We start from the raw sequence: 25981 nt of genomic DNA on the forward strand, positions 1-25981 counted from the left end.
TTTACTAAACATGTCCTCCTTGTCTTTAATGCAAGCCATTAAAAGAATATAAAGAATTAAAACAGAATGCCTTTGCAAACTGGATTTTCAGTGGTTATGATCTTCCCAGTGGAACTGAATTTGCAGAGGGATTTTTCCATTCTCTAAAATTCCTTTCTCCAGCATTTTTTGATACTAATTCTCTCATTGCACTGCTGCTGAGACAGCATTCTCTGCTTCTTGATCCCCAAGTCCAAGGTTAGAGCTAACTTTCCACAGAACTTTGCTATTGAGTCATCAAATAAAATAACAAGAGCCTATCCTCACAGGAGAAGAATGTTACATATTTGTGCCTTAATCATCAAAATATCGTGTGTCTCTGTGCTTCCTTTCATGCTCTGCTTCTGCTGAAGCAGAACTTGAACCTCAGGAACAGCCCCAGTGTAACAGAATATGTCTTCTCTTTTCCCATAGCAACCTCTAAGACATGCAGCATAAATATTTCCAGTTAGATGAGCACTTCAGATGTGCTGAGTACCATCACAGGCAAGCAATGATACAATCTTTTTGATACAATTGTTTATAATAAATTCATGATCAATGGTGCATTTCTTTAAAATCCAGGTAGACTAAAGGGTTGACTGTTGCAGTCACACGTTGAAGTTTTTGGAAGTCCAAAAAATGTGGCTGCTGAAAAAGTTTTTTGGGAGACACCAGTAATGGGTGACAGAACAAATTTCTCAGCAGTCCACCATGGCCAGAAGACAAAATAATCTCATTCTCAGAAAACCATGTGGAAAATGAAAGAAACTGAAAAGAAAAAGGAAAGGAACACGTCCTGAACCTTACAGTAGTGAAGATTTGTGGATTTCTTGAGCGCAAACCGTTCACTTGCCTATTTCTTACAGTGTTTATTTCTTCCTTACAAACTGATTCTGGAGTTAATTTAAAGAAAGTAAGAGAGGGAAAAAAGACAAGAAAATATTACCCACTTCCACTTCAGGGGTTCCTTAATAGTCTCACAAAAGCAGATTGACTGGGAAGTCAGGAGGGATTAATTTGTTGTTTTAAAAAGAAAATAAATTCCCATGTTCTAATGCGTCAGGTCTTTTTTGTATAGCATGCTATTATTAAGGGATGGTTCATGTCCAACGGTGCAACGGTTCTCTTGTTTTTTCAGTTTGCACCTTACAGAGCAAGGTGCATTCTTCTCTCACAACCAGACAACAAAAACTATGGAGGAGGACTTGGTTTTATGCATATACAGTTAGCCATGAGCTAGTCCTGGGTCAAACAAGGTTATTGTATTATTTCTGTTTCTAGACCAGACAAAGGTATCAAATAATTAATTGCCAAATATGACCATAAAGTTAGTTATAGGAGCAACAGATTAATAGCATAATCTAACCTTGGCTGCTCGGGATGCTCTGCACATGTGAAAACAGATGTTCCTTCAGACTTCTCCCTTTTCCTAACAGGGACCTAGCACCTAGCTCTTCATTGGACTCAGCCCTGAAGAAGGAATTTGTTATAACAGCTTATTCCCAGAAAACTCCTTACCTGTCTCTTCCAAGGACAAGGCAATGGAAATGTCCCAAAGGGCTAGATCCGACCTGTGGGTGCAAGATGGACCAGGCTAGGTGTCATCTACTTTTTTTCTCCAACATTTGCACCTAATTATTTCTTCCACTACAATCTCTATTGCTTCATCAATTTTCAAAGCTCCCAATGCAGGACTTCTACCACCTCATGACAGCTTCCTGTATAGACTATCCCTAGATATACTGTCAGTGTGAGGCATGAATCTACATTAGCCCAACACTTACTACTTTTAATTGGCTAAATCGCTGCAAGTCGTCTTGAAACAATATACTGAAAATTAGTCTTATTGTACTACTTACAGCCATCTGAACCTTTTTTATAGCTATTATATCATGCAGTGAAAATCTCTGCTTTCCCAGCAGTAAACCAAGATGACAGACCCAGTGCTAATAAAGAGGGACTGTCAAATTACCAAAGTTATGAAAAGGACCTCATAGTGTTCACTTTTCCTTATATAACAGGAGATTTGAGAGAAGATTCACATGACTGGAATACTGATACGAAAGGGCACAGCTTGTTTAGAAAGGACACGCAGGGAAAAAGAAAGGGTATATCAAAAATGTAGACCTGCTCAGAGATCCTGAAAGTATAGGCAGACAGACCTTTCAAAAACCTCTGTGTAAAAATAAAGGCAAAGGAAATGGGAACGGTATGGCAGCGTACGTTTATTTGGGCTTGCCAAACCAGAAGGCTAATGTGGATGGGGTCTTTTTTTTCCCTAAACATCTGGAGCTAGCTTCATTTAATTAATGATAATAAAATAGAGTTTATTAAACTGTTTTTTTAAGACTTACAAAACTGCAGTCAGTGATGTAACTCCATTACAATTTTCTTTTTTTTTTCCTTACTCTGCGATGCCAAACCAGGAATATCATATGTTAAAAATATGAAGTAGCCCTTACTTTGCTCTCAGTCCTGGTGATGCCTGAGCTGGAGCATCATGTTGGGGTGTGGGTATCAGATTTCAAGAAAAATATGGTCCTCTGGAGAGACTCTGGAGGCAAGCAACAAAAATGACTGGTAATCTAGAAAACATAGCCTGTCAAAAACGGAATAGGTTTTGAATACGTAAGTTTGCAGGGAGAGAAAGAATCTGTTGTCGATGCCCACTGAAGAAGGACAGGCTCCTATTTGTCCTTTCTTAAACTGCCCTTGTAGAAACATCAAGCTTTTTAACAGAGGCCATTAAGAAAAAGACTTCTGAGCTACACCCTGGAGAGACTCAAATTTCCAACACCAGAGGCTTTTACCAGTACAAGTGAGTGTGTTTTACACATAATTCAAAATGGTCAGGAGCAATTGCACAGCCAGTTACCACTGTTCAGCTGACAAGTAGCAACGAACTTCATAGCCTGGCAGTTCTGTATACCTGGGAACAACCAGAAAAAGCAGCCTCACAGAGATGGGCTTTAGGGGAAATCTGTAGATTTGGCAAATATTTCTTGCTCTTAGCTTGACGTCAGTGGGCCCCACAGCTTAATTTAGGATGACAAAGTAACAATCACATCAGCCCATACGCAAAACTTCTGTGGAATAACACTCGCCCCCTGAGGAGTTGAACTCTGAAAATGATCTCTTGACCCTAACAGTCTCAGTGACCCTTAATTATGCAATGATATCAACAGAAATATCACTCTCCCATTTCCATGGCAACGGTACCAGCGAGCAGCAAAGCTATCAAGGTCAGGCATATAAACTGAGAAAGAAAAGTAATTTTCTATGTAATGGTTCATATGAGCTTTAACTGCAGTAGTGGCAAATAAATAGCCATATACTTGCTTGATCGCCTGTCTCAAATGTACATAAGGGGGGAAAAAAAGAATTGCTGAAGTACAACTGCAATCACACTGCTTGCTGTCTGCTATCCAAAAACTGCCGGTGACTGCTGCTTCGGAGGAGAACACAAACCGCGGAAAAGCATTCAGCTATGCAGTGCTGTAATGTGAGGAGCTTCATTTCTTATTAAGCTGGCACTAAAGAAGCCAGGCAACATACGGCTTTTATTGTGTTTATCAAAGTTAATGTCACAGCTCATGCTTTATTACTTGCAGAAAAGCCCAGTCAGAAAAGTTCCAAAAAAATATTTTCTGATTTGTCAAAATCAAAATGAATAACGGGTTTGATTCCTGCCTTCTCCCAAGGGCCTGCTCACGAATGGAAATTATGGAAAAATCTGCGTACTTCCCTACTAACCTCCTTACAGCATCCAGGCTTTGTTGTGCCAGGCTCTAGTCCCCTCCTCTCTTCTCTCTCACCCCTGTGCAATATTCCTGAGGGCTCCAGCAGCAGCAGGTTTGCAGGCTGCCAGCCGTCTCGTGGGGCACGTGCTGGCCACGGAGGCAGACAGCTGCTGGGGAGCTGCCACCAACGCCAGCGCTTGTGTCTGAGGCTCTTTTGGCTTTTTGGAACCATCTCAAGCCCTTTGCTTTAGTAACACGCTGCAGTATTGGGTACGGTAGTGGTTCGTATGCATGAAGAAAATGAAAAATAGACTCTGTGGTCATTTATTTTTTTAATTTGTGAGCTGAGGATTTGCTGATTCTCTTGCTCTGTACAGTGGACTCAGACGATAGCTCATGACAAGCTCCTTTACGGGGCTCCATACATATTTATGTCTGTCCAATTGCTGCTTACTTTTTTGAACAAGTAATCTTGAATCATTACTCTCTCTACTCACAGAGAACATCCAAGGCTTCTTTGTTCTGTTACTGTATTTGTATATTCCCTAGTTTTTTAATACTTTTATTAAAATAAGGCAACTAACTTGAGAGGGTGGCTGGAGAAGCTTCGTGAGACTCACTGGGGATATAAACAAAGTGGAGTTAAAGAACATTGCTCTTCATGGGGTGATCACAATACCTCATTTCAAAAATCTCACTATTCCTGACACTCTCATGCTTTCAATTATCATCTGATTTAACTGCCTTTTTGATTATTTCTAATATTGTTCCAAAAGAAAAGTGATTTTTATTCAGTTTCTTTCACTAAAATATATGTTTCTGTCTCACATCATTTTCAGTTGAAAAGAATTGGGTATAATTTCCAATTTCTATTTCCCAAACACCTGTAACATAGCTATAGATGGCATTTTATTACTTACCTGAAGATAGTATCTAAAAGTTTTAAAGTACTTTTGATTCTAAAATAGAACATTTTCCTTATTGCAATTACCCATATTTTTCATTTATTTAATTTTATTTTGAGAGTGCATTGTCGGGAAAATATGTAAATCACATTTAGCTAAGAGCTGTGTCAGACTGAGTAGTGATTTACAAGGTTGCCTAGAGCTTTGCTCAAGGTGCATGTTTAAATAAGCATTTACTCTCTGCAATGCCATAACTATAATAGTTGTCTTATTATTCTGCATAAAGCTGACACAGAGTTCTAGGATTATAAATCGGACCAAAGATATAAATGCAGCAATTCAAGCAAACTCTTGAAGTTATTGCTGTTCACAGTGAATTGTACCATTTCATGACGAACAACCAGCATTTAAATTGTTACTCTGGTACCAGGCATAAAGGTGAGACTCATAACACTGTATGTCTCCTACTGTTATTTTCATGGCTTAAAATCAGATATTAAAAGACTGAAACCTAAAAACAATTAGGACATTTTTAAAACAAAAGAATGTGAACTTCAAAGCTCTTTTTCATGGTTGATTTTCAAAAGCTGAAACTTTCTGTTGTTATATTCTAAAGTAAAGAAGACATGCTATTCTTTAGAGAACTTTGGTGGGGAGGGGGTTTGGGTGGGGTGACATCACACCTGCATTAATCCCATGTGTCACAATATCATATTGCTACCAACATCTTTGACCCGACTCCTATTTATGCTGACACCTTGTATACTGCAAAGGACTCATCAGGAATGATCCAACCTTAGGCATGGGGTCAGCAGATAGTTTTGTTCTCATTGAATGATGTAGAAATCCTGATTTGACTTAAGGAGGACCCATCTCAACCCTCAAGCTCCTACAGAGAACAGCTTTCACCTGTAGCAACTGCTCTTAGAGTCTACTGATGGGCTAGAATCAAGAAATTGATTCAACCACAGATCAATAGGCACAACACAGGTTTCTAGAAATCGAAGATGGGAAATAGCTGAAAGGGTGGCTTGGTATGGCCCCTTCTCTCATATCCTTCCCTCCCATTACTGATTCTGTTGTGCTTAGAGCAAGGTTTCATCATAGGTACTTAATAACCAAGTTTTAATAAACCTCATTCTATCCTGATACTCAGGTATGGAAACAAACATACCCAAGCATCTCTAATGAAAAGTACTATATCTTCTTACTCAGAAAATCCAGCGTCTCTTAAATATCAAGTTTTCTTAGTGTATTTTATACCTGTATGTTATGTCTTACTGTCCTTCCTAACAGAAGAAAGAAATAGGCACATGAGTATCAGTGCTGCTTATTCTTTCAGAGCTCACAATCAATAGGCCCAGATCAGCCTGGAGCAGTAAATTGTGTTTAAGGAGAAACGACAGATGGAAAACAATTCCCACGAAGGAAGATTTTGTCTCAGAAGAAGACAACCAAGAAAAAAACAAGCTATGAAAGGACTCACAATGTCATCTTGTCCAGCTCAGCCATGAGACAAAGTCAGTTGTCGCTTCTGGCATCAGAATTGGCCCTGACAGATATTTGTGCAACCAATTCTGAAAGCCATTCAAAGACTGAAGCTCAGAAGCTCTCCAGGTGATCAACTCCACCGCTTTGCAACTCCCCTCGCACTCTTAGAAGCGTAAAGATATTTGATTTTTTCCTCAGTTTAAGCCTACTATTTGTCCCTTTTTCTGTGTTTTTTCAGAGTAGCCTCCTCTGTAGCTGTGCTTTACATACATTTAAGTTCTTATTACTCCTCCCAAAATGCACCTGAAATGCTATTCAAACAATCACAACATGGCCTGAAGTCTTTCTCCAGTGCTATGACTCTTACATCTGCAGTAAAGAAAGTACTACCATTACTATAATTATGGTTCCTAAAAGATTAGCACTTCCTCATTAGTACTCTCGTTGACAACATTCAAACCCATGTATTTTTAGTTTAAAACCCTGAGTCTAATACGGAGACACTCAAACTGCATTTGTATTTGTCATATTCAATGAGCCAAAAATTTAATTAGGTTGAAGACATTATCATTGGCAGTAGCGCTTCAGCTCACTAATTGTCATTGCTTAATACTTTCATTTTAATTATTTCCTTTATTGTCAGTCACTCTCCTCCTTCCAAGAGTTTCCATGAAGTACATCACTCATGCTGTTTGAAGCCATGTTCAATGAACATGATTTCTTACACGTAATTAGAATTTGTCAAGAAAAGGAATTGCTGAAAGCAGACTTGACTTGCCAGAATGATCTTTCTAACTGATGGCTCTCCTTCAGCAAATGGAAAAAGCTCTTTTCTTTGTCACCACAGCACACAAGAGCAGCGGCTCGGTGACTCTGAGGCTTTCAGCTGCAGCATCTGCCATCCTGCAAGGCATAGAAAGGATTTTCTAGTACTATGGATCCTGAATCTCTACGGACTCTCAGAAGAGTTTAACTGCAGATTGTAAGTTGCTCTTCACCCCTCTTGGAAGGCGGCGCAAGGGTGGAAAGAAAAATAAATTCTCTAACGGCATCAGAAAGGAGTGGAACTTAGTGATGGAGGGAGATCTTTTTCTTTGGCAGGTGAGCTCTGACGAGAGCTTCAACAAGTGCCATGATTGACAAGTACGTTCTGTGAAAACGAACAGCTGCAAATAATCCTTTGAAAAAGAAGTCTTTGGACATCAAATGACATGAAACTGGAATGGAATCACAAGCACAAAATGCAACAAATACACAGTATCTTGCAGAATAATGCCTGATGCTAAAAGCACCAAAGCTATCAGCACTAACTCGGAGGATTGGTATCCGAGACAGAAGGTGACTGGCCTAAAAGGCAGGCGGCGTGTTTATAGACGAAGTAAAATACTGATGCGGAGTCATGGCATGGAATGGATCATTGACTAAACGGATGAGCAATTTGCCACAGTGCATTCCGTGTGCTGCAGGGATATAATAGATGGCTTTGCAAAGCGCTTTGGAATGGTCAATTACACGGTTAAACCATATAGATGTCTGCAGCATCATGAGCTGCTGGAGGACAACCTTCTTGTATTTGTAGCTGTCAAAGGGAAAATCTTTCTGTACAGCTTTTTCCTTTTTTTTTTGTTTTTCAAATAACCGAAGTAAGGAATGCATTTGCATTAAACCTACATACTCTGTTTTCAGTTTCATCCAAAACAGTCTATACTATATTAAAAAATGCAGAACGAACTAACACAACAGCTTACTTGACTCGCTTGCCCTGCTGAGCTTTCCTTGAAGCCTTGTTTTGCTCCCATGCACTGCAGCTACTGCCATTTGTTCTGATTTTCAGTCATTAATTTAACTAAACAGAGAAAATGTTTTTCCTTCACTCAATACAGAACTAAGAGGCTGTTTTATTATTTTACCAAGTGAAGATCGAGTTTTGAGGGACGAAAGAAATGAGTAAAATGAAAGAAAGAATGTGATAAAAAGCTAAGAAATACTTCTAATTTTGTCGTAATTGCTTTCTCTGTGGATGATTATGATAGCTATCACTTCTGGTTCATCGGCTTCTGAAGTGTATGCTTTATAAAAAAGATAGAGATTTTCCAAGTCATTGGACCATTTCAGAGCAAGCAGTGAGAACGTATTCCATAAGACTTGGGCTTGGCAATTTATTCAAGAGAAGTTAATGAAACTGTCTCTTCTGGACAATACAATCCAAAAGTGAACTAGCTGGGAAAGCTCAGCGGTACGGCTAAGCATGGTATCTTTGTCTCTAGACTAAAACTACTATTCCTGCAACAGAGACATGTTTTGCATTTCTTCCTCTATTATGATTAATATTAGTCTTAGTGGAAAACTAAGATCTTTGAAAATTGTATTATACTTTAATCCTCATAATCCTTGTAAAGGACTACCTTTGATAGACTTGATCAGGGAAGAGTTCTGCCCATGGGTAATGAAATGTGCACATTTCTATAACACTCACATTCGATTTCTTTTCTCACTGTAACAGAGAAGTAACTTCCCAAGTAAACACAGCAATGAGACTTTGAACGGGTAGAGCAGCAAGAAAATAGCTATAAGAAAATAGCTTTAGGATCTAGTAAGAGTTAATGAATGCACTAAGTGGAATTAAGACTTTACATGCAGCAGAAATAAGTAAGAAAAAGGGTTCAAATTGTACATAACTCAGAAATGTAATCATGTGCCTTTTCAAGCACGTGAGCAATTCCATTAAACTAATGTGCTTTAGTTGCATTAAGCTTAGAGAGACCACTCATATGCTTAAACTCAAACATATGATTAATTATTTTCCTAAAAAAGAGCCCAGTCAAGAAGAATGGATAATGCAAACAAAAGTTGTATGTATGCATTTAAATGTTTCAAGGTATTTGATTCAGCATTCTATAAACTAAAACATTCAAATTAGCTTTTTGGTGGAAAATCTGCTCCCTGAATACAAATCATTATTAGAAAGCAGCATCTGCATTAATAAACAAAATTATTTTGCTGAGAGTCAATAGCTAATCATCTAATAAAAGGTTCAAATATATTCAGTTGCAACTAAGTGAAACAGCTCATATTCTATACATGTGCTCAATACGCTCCAAAAAACAATACAAAAAGCATGTTCTTAAGTAAATTCAAGTAATAAATAGGAGCTGACAATAATTCTTAGCTCAGCTCTTACCAGTAAACTGCTCTTGCAGAATTAGTTACAGACACTAAAAAAGTGACTATTTTCACACACATACAAAAATTCCTACAACTACCAAACACTCACTGTTCAGACTGTCACAGGAGTCTATTATGCATTAATTAGCATCTCTGATCATATACTGATTAATTATATTCATTTTGCCTTAAATTTTTGAGTATTTTGAGGTTTATATGTCATAAAACTTACTCTTTTATGCTGCCTCTTCAATTTATCCTATATTTTATTGCGAGGGTGCTATTATTATTTTCTTTAAACAAACAAACTAAAAGACACGTCTACACAAGTATGTCTGAAACTAGAATAAAATGTTCAGCAAGATGCTGTCTGGTATCTCCATGCAACAAGCAACATCTGAACCTGAAAAGGTCAATCAGCCAATAATGTACTGCACTTTATTCAGGGCAAAATGTGAATGGGGAAGATGAATAATAAATTTTATATTAAAAAAGGAATTTTTTTCACAATTTCCTTTTCTATTTTGGCTTTTAAACATGAAGTTCAATGGACGCTGCCTTCAGAGCAGAGCACTGGCTCACCCTGATGCATATTCTGTAGTCACGTTTGAGTCAGCATTTGAGACGACCTGTTGCCACATGGAAAATCAGGAACAATTACTCTAAATAATTACATCAGTTTATTGCTGTCTGTTGCCCAGAGAAACAAGCCTTGTTGGTAATATCCACTTGCGTTGCCAAGTAACTTAATCTTTAGGGAAACTAAACATGCTCCGCTTCTCTAACAATAAATATCCTTTCTAACTGATATCATCGTGGCTCATAACTGCATCTTTGTTCCGACAATTTCCTAAGGTAATCTCTGCTCAGTTACAGGTTGATGGCCTCCGAGGTGTGAGTTATCACACCTGGCTTGAGACAAACTGGGCAGTCCAGGCTTCCCACAGTCTCTGGGGAGAAATCAGAACTTTTAAGGAGAAGAAGACTTAACAGATGGTTTGAATTGTGTAGTAGAAGCAGCCATTTCTCCATGGATCAGGAGTCCAGGGAGAGGCGGTGCCAGTTTTACTGAGCTCTGGAGTCAGGGGACACGAATCCGGGTCAGGTGCTCTCCCATCCAGGCTGCCAGCAGAAATGGAAGCCAGTCCTTGTCAGCGTGATTAAACTTTTCCTTTGGCAGCCAAGCCTGGCAAGAGGTGAGCCTGCTGCCGAGCCTGCTCTGCAAAACCTGCAGGCTGGGATTTCCCGACGGCGACGGCTGTGGGTACTTGAACTCAACCGCGGCTGGAGTGCAACGCCTCTTACTCAGGTGCTTAAGGGCAGATACCAACTGGCCTGAGCTCCCAAGGCAAGGCAAGCTGAGCTGGCATCTCCCTCACGCTTCTGCCACAGACACTTTCATCATTCCTCAGCCAGTTTTGCTACGTCTTTCAGTTCATTATCACTTGTAAACTTCGAAACCCTGCTGTTTAAGTGCTATCATCCAAATTGTTGCAGACAGCAACTTACTGTTTCCCATTGTGCTTTCTACTTAAATTTCATTCCAGCTTGAAAAGACAGCACTGAAATTCCTCTTTTTCTCCCCTCTCAAGTTTATTGGATTGAGCAGGCTTGCCCTCCACAGCTCCTCACACTGCAGTCCTCATCTTCTGTCTTTGGCTTTCCGAAATTCTGAACGCAGCCCTGGAAACCACTTCTGCCTTATGTACCACTTCACTGCAGCGAAAAGCTGCGACACAGGCATAAAGTGCTTTCTTGTCTCACCAAAATCATGTTGTGCCATTTTAATTCAGCTGTGTTGCTAAGAAGTGCTTGATAAATTCTTTCTAACACATTGCAGTTTCCACCATAGCTAATATCAAATGAACTTCGCTATTCCGATGAATGCCTGACAGGCTCTTTATTTGAGGCTCGTATTACACAAAGCATTTTGCAGTCTTCAGTGATTCCTCCCTAAGCCAATTGAACTTGTTGATTCAAAAACTACCCCGTGGTCCTTGCTGACAGCAACTTGACAGAAACTACAGCGCTTGTTGCGTTTTTCTGATTTCTCTGTGCTCTCTGTCACTGGATTCGTTTTGCTGTGCTTATCTACTCTTACATGTTAACAACCTCTAATCAACATCTAGGTTCCTTTAGTGGCTGGAGACATGTTTTCTTTTCACTGTGAAAAACATTCCCCGTGCAGCTGTCAGAACAGAACAATCTATTGTTTTGTCCTCTTCTTTTTTTGGAAAATGGTACCATGGACAGAATGATTTCATACTAGACATATAAAGTTCTCACCTGTGTAAGGAATACTGATGACAAGAAAATGAAATCTAGTGTTACAAAGGCCTTATATTTCTCTTTTTTCCAATAGACCAGTTACTTTCTCCATGAGATCCTCTGTACATGAAACTAATTCATCATGCCTCACCGCTATGTAGAATCAGGGTATAAATACTGACTAAGATCTAATTTGGGCAGTTATTTATGCCTCATTTCAAATTTGTTCTAAGGACCCATTTCTGTAATGATAGCTACAGAAAAGAAGTTATTCTGTATGTTCTGTTTACCTTCAGCTATATTTTCTTGAATTACTTTATTTCTATGAGGAAAGCTGTTCTATCAGAGCATGTTTCTGCTTAACCAATAATTTAATAGTTCCACATATATCTTCCCATTGATTATTGTTTTTCTCCATCACCATCACTTTTGTTAGGTCAAAGCCTAAAACTGCATTTTAAAAATTACTTGGCACAAGGAGCATCTCTTAGCCAGGGTGTCTGGAGGAGTCACATTTTCAGTACAGATCTCCACCATTCCACATCTACAGCTGACAATATTTGAACAAAGAACATATACTCCTGACTAAATGGATTTCGTCTTATTCCTAGAGCAACCTTTCATAAATTGTTTTACTTATGTACACACACATAGTTTTCTTTTAAAAATTAATATATATTAGTGTGCAGGGTACAGGGTGTATTTAATGAATTCTTTGTAATACAAGTAAGGAAATCTAAGTCCATAGGGCAATCTGTGTAGCTCCTATTTATGGAGGTTGTTCCTTTGTCTTCATAATTCTAATAGTTTATACAAATTGGCATTGCGATACACAGTTATTCACTTCCTGAGGTTCTACATTTCCTTTGTATTTCTGAAGGTCACAGGGACTCAGTCAAACCTGAAACAGTCATTTTAATTCCCAGCCTTTCATTTCATTGCCATGTAATTATCTTATAGATTTTCATGCAGACTTATTTACTGTTTTTCTTTTCTTGTTGGATAAGTATACAATAACTGAACTAACTTCAATTAGGTAACTGTCACCAATATTTAAAACTTAATGACATTTTTAAAATTACATAAGTAATCCAAGCATAAAAACTATTTTAATGACACCATTTCAGAGCAGCGGCATCAAATCCTTATCATTCAATAGCCTGTGACTCAGAAACATTAAACACAAACCATCACCACATTTTTCTTCTACCTGAGTTACATGTTCTGTGAGTTACATACAGTGTCCTTTTTATATTTGGACTGAAGCATCTTTAGGAGATACAAAATACAACTAGAATATTCAGGATATTACTTTAAACTCAGTATATTAAATTATCTTCTTAGCTACCTGTATGTAATCCTATATATCTTAGAAATCAGAATTTGTCCTTGTGTATTCAGACGTAGCGATGTGTTTACCTTACATGACCCCTCTAGCCTTGCTAGTGCATGATTTTAAAGACCATACACTCTCAGAGAGGCCTCTATCCCAGGAGGCTCAAGGTACCTTGACATAAAGACATGCTTGAATTTAAGCACACATTTAAATCTAGCATAAGCCTGTGTTTTTGCAGTATTGAGGCAGTCTTAAAGATAAGCATATGCCTAAATATTATGCTGAACTGGGGCTAGAAATAAGGTTTATCTTCTGAAGGAGGAGAATAGTTACAACACCTCAGTACAGATTAATGAAACTCTGTGAGATTTATCTTTGAATATATCAGAAAGAGGAAAGCCTCCATTAATAAAAGGGAAAATAATGAATCAGCAAATGCTGGAGACTGTAATAAGCAGGAAAACACTTTAGCTCATCATGAACCACGTTTCATCCTATGCAGCATTCAGCTTTCAGAAAATACAGGTTAACTGGTTGCACTCCAGAGAATGGCACACTATCTTTAACATTATTTGCTTTTTACTAAAGAGGAATGATATCAGTGTTCTGGGAAAAGTCCATGATACAGGTCTCTATGATATAACATTGCTAGTGTGAAATTATTAACTTGTTATAATATAATTTGAACGAGAAAAACTTACTTGAAGGCATTGGCATCTCCATGGACCTTATAGTTGTCTGCACTGATTCTTGAGATAACTCTTGTGACAGCAATGAGAATACCAATATTGACCTGAAGAAGAAGGAGGAACAAGACTTGGTCAGGGAGGTGAAAACTGCCCTAGGAGTGAATTTGTACAAATACAACAAATTATGGGAACTTGCACATTGCATTTATTTGACAAAAGAGGTTTCCAATTTTGAACTGGGATGGTTTGACCCTTGTCAGTGGATTTCTCTCTCCCCATGGTGGGTAGTTCTTGCTTGTGCTTTCTTTCCTTCAGGAACAGTCCTTGCCTGTTAGGATAAGCCTGGAGTGATGCATTAATCCACAGCTAAAGAAGTGCTCAGGATCCCTACTATACAAATAAATACCCTAATAATCTACTAACAGCTGACAAATTAGAAAAGAACTTCAGTGAGGAGGTGCATGTGTCTGCATGCTCTTTGGTTTTGTGCTTGCATGTGCACAGACCTCAGAAAGCTCCTTTCCTGCCAGACTTCTCAGTGTACAATTCCTGTTTCTTACCAAAGCCTGCCTGCAATTTTAGCACAGGATTATTTCAAAACAGCAACGAGGAAAATACGTTAGGCCTGAACTCTGCTCTTCAAAAGCCCCGCTCTTTTTGATGTCAGATGTAGCAGAAACATCAATAAAATGAAAAGAACTCCCACTAGAAAAGTAGGAAATCTTGAAAAGACTAACATTGAATATGTCTAACAAAAAAAGAGTTTGCTCTGGAGTCACAGGTGAAGAAAGAAGAAAATCTTTATCACTTAAAGGAAATGTAGCAAAGACTGTCTTGCTGTGTAAAGACCTTGGGTCTAAAGAAAAAAAAAAAAAGAGAGGACAGAATGTGAAGGTCAGATATGTATTTCCCTGTTCCTGCCCAAAGTTACACATCAGCTACAAAGTTGTTATTTAGGATCAAGTTAAGAAGAAAGGTAGAACAAAACTATCCTGAACTATAGAGGAAAAAGAAAGAGAAGACTTCAAAATAGTGCTGTTGCTGAGTTAAAACTCAATAATCACACCCTATTTTGACATAAATATCATAATTCTGAGGATGAGAGGGTGAATTGAAAAATATTTAAGTTTGATGATAATGATATCCTTGGTATTTTTCAAATTTTCTGACCACTCTCTTAATTTTAGATTTCTAAGGGCAGACCATCAGCTGGTGTAAAGCAGGAGCATAGCTGTGATAGTTCGTTTCTGCCACGGCTTTTTAGCCCGTTCAAAGAATACCCTGTGGAACCTGACAGCTTTTCAATTACAAGTGTACTTGTTGTTCTATCAGCTTTACAGGGATGAATAAGAGGGGAAATTGAATGGTCTTGGGATCATTTTCCTTATTCCCACCAAATCATATCTTGTAAATATCTTTTATAAATTGTTTGAGGTGGTAATGAGCATTTTTGAGAAACCCATCTATATGCTAAATGTGCGTGTTGACTGAAGCAGCAAACAATGAACAAGTTACATGTTCTCTTTCTTTCTTCTCCTCCAAACTCTCCAATTTTCTGCTGCATGTCCACTAAATAATTATCATCATTATTCCAGCTTTTCATGGGAATTACACAGAAAAATGCCTCTCTCAACTTCTTTCCTGACCCATTATCATTCAGCAGCTTTTCTAAGTCTTTTATCCAAAATATCAGTCTCCCCTCTTGACGCTTCTTTGTGGATGTCTCACTGACAGTTCAAGTTCATCCTGGCACAGTTGGTCCATGAATCCTTTTTCTGATGACTGCAGACCACAGCACACTCCTGTCAGCCTCACAAGTGCTTAACCCTAATGTTTTCCTCCATTCCTAATTCTTTTTAGACAGTCCTAGATTTTGCTTTCTGCATAGTTCTTTTTAAAATACAAAGATTATACCTAAATAATGTATATTAAAGTACTCCCCCCAAAAATTCAGTGAAGCAAAAAAAAAAAAAGAAAAAAAAAGATGAAACCTCATTCTTCAAATTCTGAATTTTCTATATCTTACAAAAGTCAATGAAAGTTATGAATTATAAACATGAACAAATGACTACTCAGAACCTCGCAAACTCTTGCTCTAACTGGACATAAACCCTATGATTCAAGAAAACAGCACGAGCAAGATAGTCTCAAAGGAGACAAATTAGATGGTTTTCTAGAGCACAAACTGTTCAGAGTTTCTAGCTGAATTTTAAATTCTTTATATAAAAGAAATTAAATTGGAAATTAGTTTCCTAACCATGTTGGATGGTCTAAAGTGGAAATTTAAAAAGGCCTTGAGCTTCTCCTCTTGTGCAGTCAGTGTGACTACATCCTTTCCAGGGTGCATTAGTAATATGTTTAAAAGATGAAAAGAAAACATTGTGATCTCACTGCTGATAAAAACCAAGATACTTGTAAAATTAGCAATGAACCATTACACTTGAGTCCTGAAGTTCTATATTTAAATTTCCTGAACCACTTGAAAATTTTTGCTTAGGTATTTTGAGAAATTAATCTCATCTAGCCTAAATAAACAGATTAGCTACAAATGTCTCCCTGTGTTAATGTTTCAGTAAGTAAAGTATGGAGGTATTTCCACTGCCCTTATAATGGGAAACCAAAATACAGCCACTGAATTCTTCCTCCAGTGATTTTTTTGGCATCTGACGTAAATATTTTCTCAATGATTTGAATAGAAGAATGCTTAGTTGATGAAACACTCATTATGCTTTAACCTATACCAGAACGTTCGAACTAGGAGAATAAACATTTAGATAAGAGAACTGTATATACTTCCAATTTCTTACTTTTCTGAAAGGCCAGATTACCTGATAGTTGCAATTATTTTGCCTTAAAATTACACAAGAACTTAGAATATTTTTGTTTGCAGGTACTGGCCACACTCTATTTAAAAAAAAATAAAAATATATAGCTAATAACATTAGTGCTTGTTTCCTAAATCACAGGACTCCTTTCAAGGCAGCTTGTCCAACCCCAGGCACTTGCAAGTCTCTGCAAAATTAGCAGGAGCTGCCAGTTCACATTATCGTAGGCTTGATCCAAAGCCCACCAGAGCCTATGGAAAGATTCCAATGACATCAGGGAGCTCTGGCTCACTCTAGTGACAACTTCATCTGACTAAAAATTGTCAGATCAGGAAGAGAGTTGAATGAATAAAAAGGACCTCTTTCAAAATCTTTTCTCATCAAAATTTTGTCAGACCAGACACAGTGAGACAAATTCTTTCCCTCACTCAGGTTTTTTTTTGCAGAGGTTTCACCTAGATTTCCTCTAAGTCTCATGAGATTTTTGCCTCTACTTTCATACTGTGCAGAAATCTCATGTGTAAAACCCTGCAGTGTGGCGTGGTGTGTCCTAGCCAAGAAAAGGCTTGGCAGCACAGAGTAACTGAAAAAAAAAAAAAAGGATAAAACATATTGCCCTAATTAAATCCACTGACCAGCTTTCCTCTAAAACCACAAAGTATTTTAGGCTCCACTTCAGTTTTGGGCAATGGTACAGGGAGTTATAACTGACCCTTCCAATCTGAGGTTTAACATAATCTCTCCTGGTGCTAGTTAATCCTCATAATGGCATCACTGGTAGGGCACCAACACTGCAAGTTGTCGCAGTCGCAGCCCATGGCTAGGGCATATCAGAAATCACTACTACGTATTATGCATTTCCAAACACGAGGTCAATTAAATGAAATCAATGTTAAAATTTGGGAGAATGATTTTGGAAAGCCTGATTCCGCTTTCAGCTATCCCAGAGCAACTCCAGATGGAACAGTTATTTTATATACTTATTTTAGACTTTTGTGGACATTACTTCATATTGATGCATGAAGTATCACACCAATCAGAGCAAAACTTTGAGGCTGGAGAGGAAATACATAAGAAAGTAAGTAATAAATATAAGGTTTAACAGATCTTTGCGTTCTACTCTTTCATAATCTTAATCCTTAGTTTTTAATTTCTTACAATCTGTCTCATTGTTCGAAAAAAATGTTGCATGCTTCCCTGTTGGTTAAGTAAAAAGAAATTTAATTTTAAAATAATGAAGGAGTTTAATTTTAAAACAGTAAAAGTGCTCATAACTGAGTGCTAATAAGAAAAAATGAGAAGTTTAGCAGCTGTGGTCTGTTTGTTGGTGCTGTAACCCACCACAGCACTTAAGTATGAACTTGATTTCAACAACTGAGGAATCCTACTGTCTCAGGGCCTTTAAACGCTGTGGGTCCAATTCTGTCACCTTTTCCCATGACGAACGACATCTAATAAGGGACACAAATTGCCACTTTTCAATCAGCAGCCCTACCTGCAGAGTAAAATACTGTTCAATGTATGGAAATTTTCCTAATTCTGCACTAGTACATAAAGGTAAGAATAAATACCATGAGGCAACAGAACTTACTAAATCATGTATGATCAGCAGGTATTAGGGAAAGAGTATTTTTTATATATTGAATAGTCATAAGCAAGTACCAACTGAAGACAGTGATAGCAATCTCAGCCTGGGACCCAAGTTCCACAAAGTCCCATTTGAAGACACTGGCTACAAAGCTGATGTCCCCATGGCACAGAACTGTTAGCAATATGCTAATGAAAATCATTTAGCGCCATAAAAATGCTATTTATCTGAAAGACTTGTAAAAAAAACACCAGGAAAGTAATGACTTATAGGGAAAACAATAGAAAGGACTTGCCACTACAGCCCAGTATCTCCCCCCTACAAAGGACTGTTCACTATCTGCAGCACACCCACTGCTCATGTACACAGATGCTTTCCACAGAATTTCCTTAATTCTGCCATATCTGTGGAAACACACCAAGGCAGCAGATGGCTGACAACAAACAAAGCCTTCTGCCAGAAGTTTTAATGTCTTCTTCCAAAAATTCAGGTGCTTTGTCAAGTTTTTTTTTCCATTGAAGACATGTCCCAGGCCAACTTTGGCTGAGATGAGTTTGGTTTTCAAATTAATTGCAACTTTTTTTTTATTGGGTGTTGTGGTTTGGGGCATGGGGGAGAGAGACCCTTAAACCTTAAGATGCAGGTAGAAGCCAAAAGACCTACACATAGAAGGAACTATTTTCTTCATCACATCCCTTGACTCGAACCCCAGGGAAAGAGCACTATGGGTAAGCAAATCCATACAGAGCTGGGAGGTTCTGTGAATTACTGCCTAGAAAAGTATGCGTGAGTATTTTTTCCCAGTCATACTCCCACTACATCATTCTGTTTTAAGGCTCCATGATGTCTATATTGCCTGTGAGGCTGTGGCACGACAAAAGTAGACTGTGTCTGCCTAGTCTCTAGGGAGTGGGAGTTGAAAAGAGCAGTCCCCCTGTTTTCTTCACAGCATAATCCTTTTTCTTGGCGGAGAGAAACTGCGGATGGAAGTAGTCAAAAACTGCTTTTTAAGACGTATTTTCAGGGCTAAACACTAGTTCACGCAACTAGTGGCTAATTTGTTATTTAAAGAGCACAGGCACACATGCATACACAAAATAGTGTTTAGCCTTGTTATTTCCCTATAGGCACTAACACATTTTTCAGCTAGCATATTCAGTGCCTAGAGAGAATAATTTGTCAGCTAGCTTGCTGCTATTTTGGGCAGAGCTGGGTTTAGACTATTTAACAAATTGCTCTACGTGGATCAACCTTGTGAGCTCATTTTCTCTCTTTCTTAAAATATTTGTATCCCTAGAAGAATATAACTTGAGCTGCACAAAAATTATATACCATGAGTGAGAGCCACACAGTTAAACCCTTACTTTCACTGGCAAGCAGCTACACGTGCAAGTTGTGGAAGGCGGTGCTCACTCAGGCGAGTAAGTGTTTCACTATCTGGTGTTTTGATTAATACCATCTTTGGACAGCAGCTGGGAAAGATTTGATCTTACTGGTTGCATCTCCTTTCCTCCTGTGCTGCGGAAAAATGGCCAGAAAGCAAGTGCTAATGTGAGGAGGAGACATTTGAATACTATATTAATTAGTCTTCAGTCATCAATACTACATATCCTTGAATATAAACTCACATACAGAAGGTCCAAGGTACAGGCCAACAAGAAGTGAAGTTTGTTGGAAGAAAATCCAGAGCTGTTTAACCAGTTCTAATCCAGTGATCAACATTTCATATTTACACGTATACACTTTCACTTAGGTAAAAGAAATTCTGCTTTTACTGCACAGGGACTTTCCAGTGTTGAATTAATAATTTGATTAAAATGCTAACATGAGAAAGTTACTGTCACATCAATGTAGCAACTATTTTCATTGTTTTTTTACTATATTTTTATATAGCCTAGTTTATCAGAGGCTGTATCTTGGGTGGAAGATGCTGGACTGGGCTGGGCTGCCTATAAGAGATGCTGATTTCACTGTTTCCCAGGAAAACGTTAGGATGTCCAATCAGCTGCAGTGTAAAATTGTCTGTGATGGAAAAGGTCAGCCAAGGAGCCACTTTCTGCCTGCCAGATATTACAGAGATATGCAGTGGTAAACACTAGTTCTGTATGTATAGCTCTCCTTCCTGCCTTTGGCTTATGAGCAGGATTTGTGAGATTTTTCTGTTTGATAAAATCTGGGAAAGTTTCTTTCTGCTTTCCATGGAAATCCTAGGTTTCTTAGGGAAGTACAAGGTGCAGTCAGTGGCTCCTTTTGATGCTCCTCTAGGCAAGCAGTCAGGATCTTGTTGTACCTGGCCCTCCTTAAACACCACAGCAGACACTCTGGTCTGGATTTGGGCTCATGTCTTTAAAATCTAAGCAAAGCTTTAAAGACAACTTGATTTCGCTTATCAGTGAGTCTATTCCATGTTCATACTGTCACTCTGACATTATAACCCGCAGCAAAAATTGTAGATAATCTGATCAATTAAAGTATTGGAAACAGTGCTGAAGAGGAATAATCTGCTCACTTAATCCCTGCAAACACCCCTGACTCCTTAAGTAATCACAGTAATTAAGCTACAACTCACTGTAATTTAATGTGTGGGCATAATTAGACTGCTGTAGAGCATTCATGTATCAGCATCGAAATGTGCACCCTCCCCTGGCAGGATGATATTGATCATAGCTGGCAGCCCCCGGGACCCTGGGACACTCGCCCCCCCAGCGCTGCCTGTCAGCCGGACAAACTGCTCTACCTGACATCGAATTCAAAATCAGAGGAACAGCAAGAATTCCTTATCACTGTAAGAAGACAGGTGTGGAGGCAGCTTGTTACCTTCCCCAGCGCTCACCCAAAGGGTGACAGCTCACATGCTATTGTTTTAACCCATTCCTGCCAGCTGCTGACTGCTTGCAAACTGCCTGATCCTCTTCACTGAGGGCACTTGCAAAAGCAAAAGCTTCAAATACCAGTGGGGTGGAAGCAGCCATTCAGCTTTTACTGGTGTATATGAAACACAAAGCACAGAGTTTGTTCCTTTGGGGGCTCTGTCTGAGAATTATTAAAACTCCAAAGATTACTTGGTTCCACACAGTTATTCATGGCCCCAAAAGGGCTGTTTCAGAAGAAGGCTGTCTCAGTATTTTAGGTTGTATTTTTGTCTTAGAATAGTGAAATGAATAGCGTGAGAATTAATATACATAAACTAATACATAACCATGTACAGCAGAAAAATCAGAGGATTTCTGGACCATTCATCCCTGTTGTTTCACTGGCCTGGCACAAGGACTGACATCAGACCTTCAGCTACTTCTGCTGTGTGGCTGACACAGACGCGCCACAAGAAAAGAGCAGCAGCCTTGGTTTTACCTACCAGAATCACAAACAACGCTGGTGCCACAAAAGCCCAGATTGCTCCGTTGTCTAGCGAAAGCCAGCAGCTGCAGAGAAAAATCAGAATGATTTTAGATTAAACACATGGTCATTTAATTAGTAATGTTCTTAATTAAAAAAGAGACTAAAAGAGAATGCAAAAAGACTGATGAATTTTTAAAGCAAGGGACATGATGGAGCATCAATAAGAAGCTTCTTTTGCCCTCGCACTCGAGGGATCCAAGGCAGGATCTCAGTTTGATTTGTGTCTTGCAGGGAGCCAGTGACAGCTATCTGCCCCAGCACGCCTTCAAAGAGCACTGGGGGTGGAAACAGGGGAAGAAAGGAAAGGTTTTATTTGCTATTTGTTGTTCTTGTATCCTGTATCACAGGCACTCATTTCAGTGCTGTGAGCACTGTCATCGTAGCAAGAGACAAATTGAAGCCCTCCCTTGCCTGGTTGGGGGTGAGGAAAAAGCTGGGAAACATGCTGTCAGCTTCACAGGTCTCTCTTACAGCAGTGATGATATAAGCTAGTTTATCACACACAAAAAATAACCCTTGCTCCAAATCTTTTGCTTACATTACGGTAGGATTGAATCCTATGGTGCTTTCTCAGATAAATTTGCTTTTCTTTTTCCAAATTAGAAAGAAACTTAGTTTTCAAAACTGATTGTTAACAATATCCATTCCAGATCTTCAGATGTTTAACTGCAGTTACTGCAGTTTTCTTCAAAAGATTAAATGTCTAATCAAAGATTATTCTTATCTTGATAGAAATGTTTCAGCCCGTGTTTTGCTCTGGGGGTGGGGGGGGGAAGAAGGGAGCTCACCATAGGAGGCCTTATACCTCTGCAGCAAAATATCTCGGGAGCTTTTTGTGCATTATCTCAGCAGTGGAAAGGAAACCTGAGGCTTCTATGTCTAAGAATATGCCTATAAAACAGTCGTGGTTTTGCAGGCTCTCTCCCCTACTCCTCAGCAGGATCTTGCAGAACTGCCGCGCTGTTAACAGATCGCCAAGCTTTTTTCCTTGTCAGGTTTTTCACCCTCATTGCACCTGGAGTGAAGACATTTTCATACTTACTTGCCACTTTCTCCATAGCTGTCTAGGGACGATGTCGTAGAAATTACACAAATCACCAGTGGGCAGCCTGCAAAAAGACAAAGTCAGTGGCAATATTAGTAACAAATGTACGTCTTCCAGTAAACCCTGCAAGTTCAGCTAAATGTCATATGGACAACAGAACAGCTCAGAGTAATTTTAGAATTAAGTCTAACTCAATATCCTCCTGCAGCTGTGTAATACAACATGTTTTAATCAATTAATGTCAGACAAACAAAATGACTTTTCAATAAAGCACTAGTTTAACAGTTAAACTGAATTAGTACTGATTTCATTGAGAATCATAGCCCTTTGTCAGCCTGGTTTTTGTGTATGTAATTTCCGTCTCTCACTATTAAAGCAGTGATATCCCATGGAGCAATATCAGGCTTCTTTTAACCACTTTCCTCAAGTAAGCACACCTTGATCAAGAATTCACAACAATCTAGAAAACAAAGTCAAGTTTCTCACAGGGGAGCATGACGAGCAGGCGAGAGGACAGAAATGGCCACATTTCGTTATCCAGAGCATCACACACGGCAGCGAAAGACAGTTACGAAGAGACAGAAACAAATTCAGATCCCACTCTGATGCCCAACCAAGACTTATTTTAACATAAATGTGCAATAGCTCTACAAGATTTCTGTGTTTAAAGTAGACCATATTTCCAGATGCGTTTTGACAGTTCCAGTGTGCTGCATCCCAGGAGGTGGAGGAGTGCTTTACGGGATTACACAGGAATTATACAAAGGCAGACAATTATGGTCCTGCTGTCAGGGAGAGCTGCGTGTCTCTGGCCCCCAGCACTGCGATGTCCTTTTCTGCCTCTTTAGCACAGCTTTCCAGGCCAGGAGCTGGAGGGGAAGCAAGGTTTTTCTTGCCAACGGTTCTGAATACAGTAAAATTTCATCCCTTTAATATTAAATGATTGTCTGTTAATTCCTGTATGATTTAATAAAATGTGAAGGTTGGGGCTTTTATCATCTTGTGGAATCTAATAACCAGGTCCCAGGCAGAATATTAGACATGATAGCTTAAAGTTTCAATTTTCTTCTGAATTCTTCAGGTTTTCTGCATGAGGCTTTTACAAAATTCTCTGACAAGCAATTTCTGCTTAATCTTACCAATACTATGCTCACAAAATTTTGTGAATTTTTCCTGTACTGGCAGAACTATAATTTTTGGAAGAAGTATTTTCATGCTTTAATGACTGTGGCTAGAAGCACTTTGTATTTATAAATAAGAAAGATACTCAGTAGTTAAGAAGCAGCATCTACAGTCATTGTTTAGGTCATAGATTTTGAAATCAATCTGCAGGATGGCATTTAATATCCCATGAACTTGATTCTGCACTCCCACACTTGTCCAAATCAGGAATAACCCCTTAGAAGTAATGTTTGTGTAAGACCTAAGCAAAGGTAAGATTTTAGTTTACTATCTCATTTGACTGTTTAAAAAAGGAAAACCCTACACACATTAAGAAAAATTATATTCTACAGAGCAATTAAGCACAGTAAGCCTGTGACATAAACCTGACATAATAAGCACAGTAAGCTGACATAAGCCTACATGCCAAAACTCAGTCTGCCATGGGTATGTGAGCTACCTGAACTAGAGTTCCCACAGGTATGTCTACACCTTCCCAATCACATCTTCAGTTGCTGAGTAGACAGTGTTGATTGACACTGTTTGTCTTCTGATGCAAGTTGTCTTCCCACGGCAGGGACTTTGTCACAGAAGGAAAAACACCTGCAGCCAAGTAATTCTCCTTTATACTTCTAGTTGGCCTTTTTTCCCCAAGTCAAATGCTGGATATTCAAAGGCTTTAGCATGACTCTTTATCAATTTTAAATGGCAGTGAAGAAGAAAATTAAATACAGAGTTCCTTTGGAAGATAATAAAACATGCAGATGAAACAGAGCAGTCATCTGCATAAAAAGAGCTGTTAAGCTGGTGAGAATAAAATGGTCTGCAGTCTATAGTGCAGTGTTTGCCTTTTCTTTGCATTAACAAGGTATTAAATGGAAAATGTCAATGGAAACAGAATCCAGGTTTTGTTACAGTGAAATTGGAGTATTTTCCTTTAAGAAACAACCATTCAATAAATTCCATGAAGGCTGAAAAAAATATATTTAGCCTAAGGGGATCATATGATTTAATCTGGACCAAAGAATTCATATGGATTATATATTATACACAAAAGTGTGTTTGTTTAATCTTTTGTCAGTAATAATTACATAAGAGCTGTGAAGTTTAGTCTACACCCATAATAGGTAATGTTAGTGTTGTGCTGGCACTGGTTATCATCCATGAAAGAATTATGGTTATGGGTTTTTACCGTATCTGAATGTTTTCTCAGTTAGCAGATGCTACAAATATGCTCACCAACCGTACTCCAAATTGTCAAATTTATGGTGCAATAGACCGTGCTTTCCAGAGCACAGTATCAGATGAAAATGTTCTAGCACACCTTTCTGGCAGCTGATCTATGGCACTGGTGTCATCTGTGTCTCTGTAGTCCTGGAGCAACACAGTATCACATTCCAGTGGGGTAAATCAACCCACATGGAGCCGTGTGCTGCTGCAGCTTGAGTTCTCCAGGTCCCCAGGCCAGCTAATTTAAAGCTGCCTCCCAAACTGGGCATCAAAATACAGCCTGCAGAGCAGGCATAAACTCTTAATATCTAGCACAGGAAGCCAAAAACCACCATCCTTGTTCAGGCAAAATTCTCCCTGAATTCAGCCCAAATACAGTCGCTAGGGTGAGGTCTATAATGAATGTCAGCTAGGTACTCTTCTTCAGCATTAAACTTCTCATCTAATCCATTTGCTTTACGTTTCTGAGGCACTAATGATAAATAAATCTGTATGCTGTATTTTGAAAGCTTGTGTGTCTTCTATACATAGCAAAAAAACACATAGGTTATAGAAACTCTGTGGCAGACAATTCGAAGCAATTTTAGGACATTAATTCTAAAAGACTAAATATGCCATTTATTGAGAAAGATGAAGCATTAGACGCAAATGAAAGTGTATGTCCTTCCAATACTGAAAAGATCTATTTTGCTTGATGGAGAAAAGTATATTCTCCCATTTGTTTTGTAGAAGTTAGTTTTCTGTTATTTTCTTTTTCTTCTGTTTCATTACATCATATCTGTGCAGAAGTCTAGAACTAATCAAGGAACAAAAAATAAAGAAATTTAGGTCTTTTGACAGCTCAGAACAAAACCCTCAATCTAAGGCAGTCTCTAAAGGAAAGAAAATTGTCTGAAATAGGAAAACATGTTAAGGCCAAAGTGCCACAACAAAATCTCCACTATCACAAACTCTGTCATCAGTGTCCTACAAATGGGTGGGTGGGAAAAGTTTTGCTGCAATAATCTGTGTGTATTATGCTGAATCACCAAGGCAACAAAATTTTGTGGGTATGATTTTTTTTCCCCCTGTCAGTCTCAAGGGAGTTTTAAAGGTAGGATATTATCACCTTCCTCAAA

The 25981-nt window shown here is 38.7% G+C and overlaps 1 protein-coding gene across 3 annotated transcripts in view; it reads right to left on the minus strand.

Moving 5' to 3' along the window:
• The window catches only part of ADGRD1 (adhesion G protein-coupled receptor D1), a 151310-nt gene that overhangs the window by 12914 nt on the left and 112415 nt on the right, over positions 1–25981 (minus strand). For all 3 annotated transcript variants that reach the window (XM_086623544.1, XM_086623546.1, XM_086623545.1), the window contains 3 exons: positions 22470–22536; positions 21384–21450; positions 13628–13719 (listed from right to left, as the gene is read on the minus strand). In XM_086623544.1, coding sequence (XP_086479670.1) covers positions 13628–13719; positions 21384–21450; positions 22470–22536 — 226 coding nt within the window. The remainder of the gene's footprint in view (positions 1–13627; positions 13720–21383; positions 21451–22469; positions 22537–25981) is intronic.

The sequence above is a fragment of the Tauraco erythrolophus genome, chromosome 19 (assembly GCF_009769465.1).
Source record: "Tauraco erythrolophus isolate bTauEry1 chromosome 19, bTauEry1.pri, whole genome shotgun sequence".
Taxonomy (NCBI): domain Eukaryota; kingdom Metazoa; phylum Chordata; class Aves; order Musophagiformes; family Musophagidae; genus Tauraco; species Tauraco erythrolophus.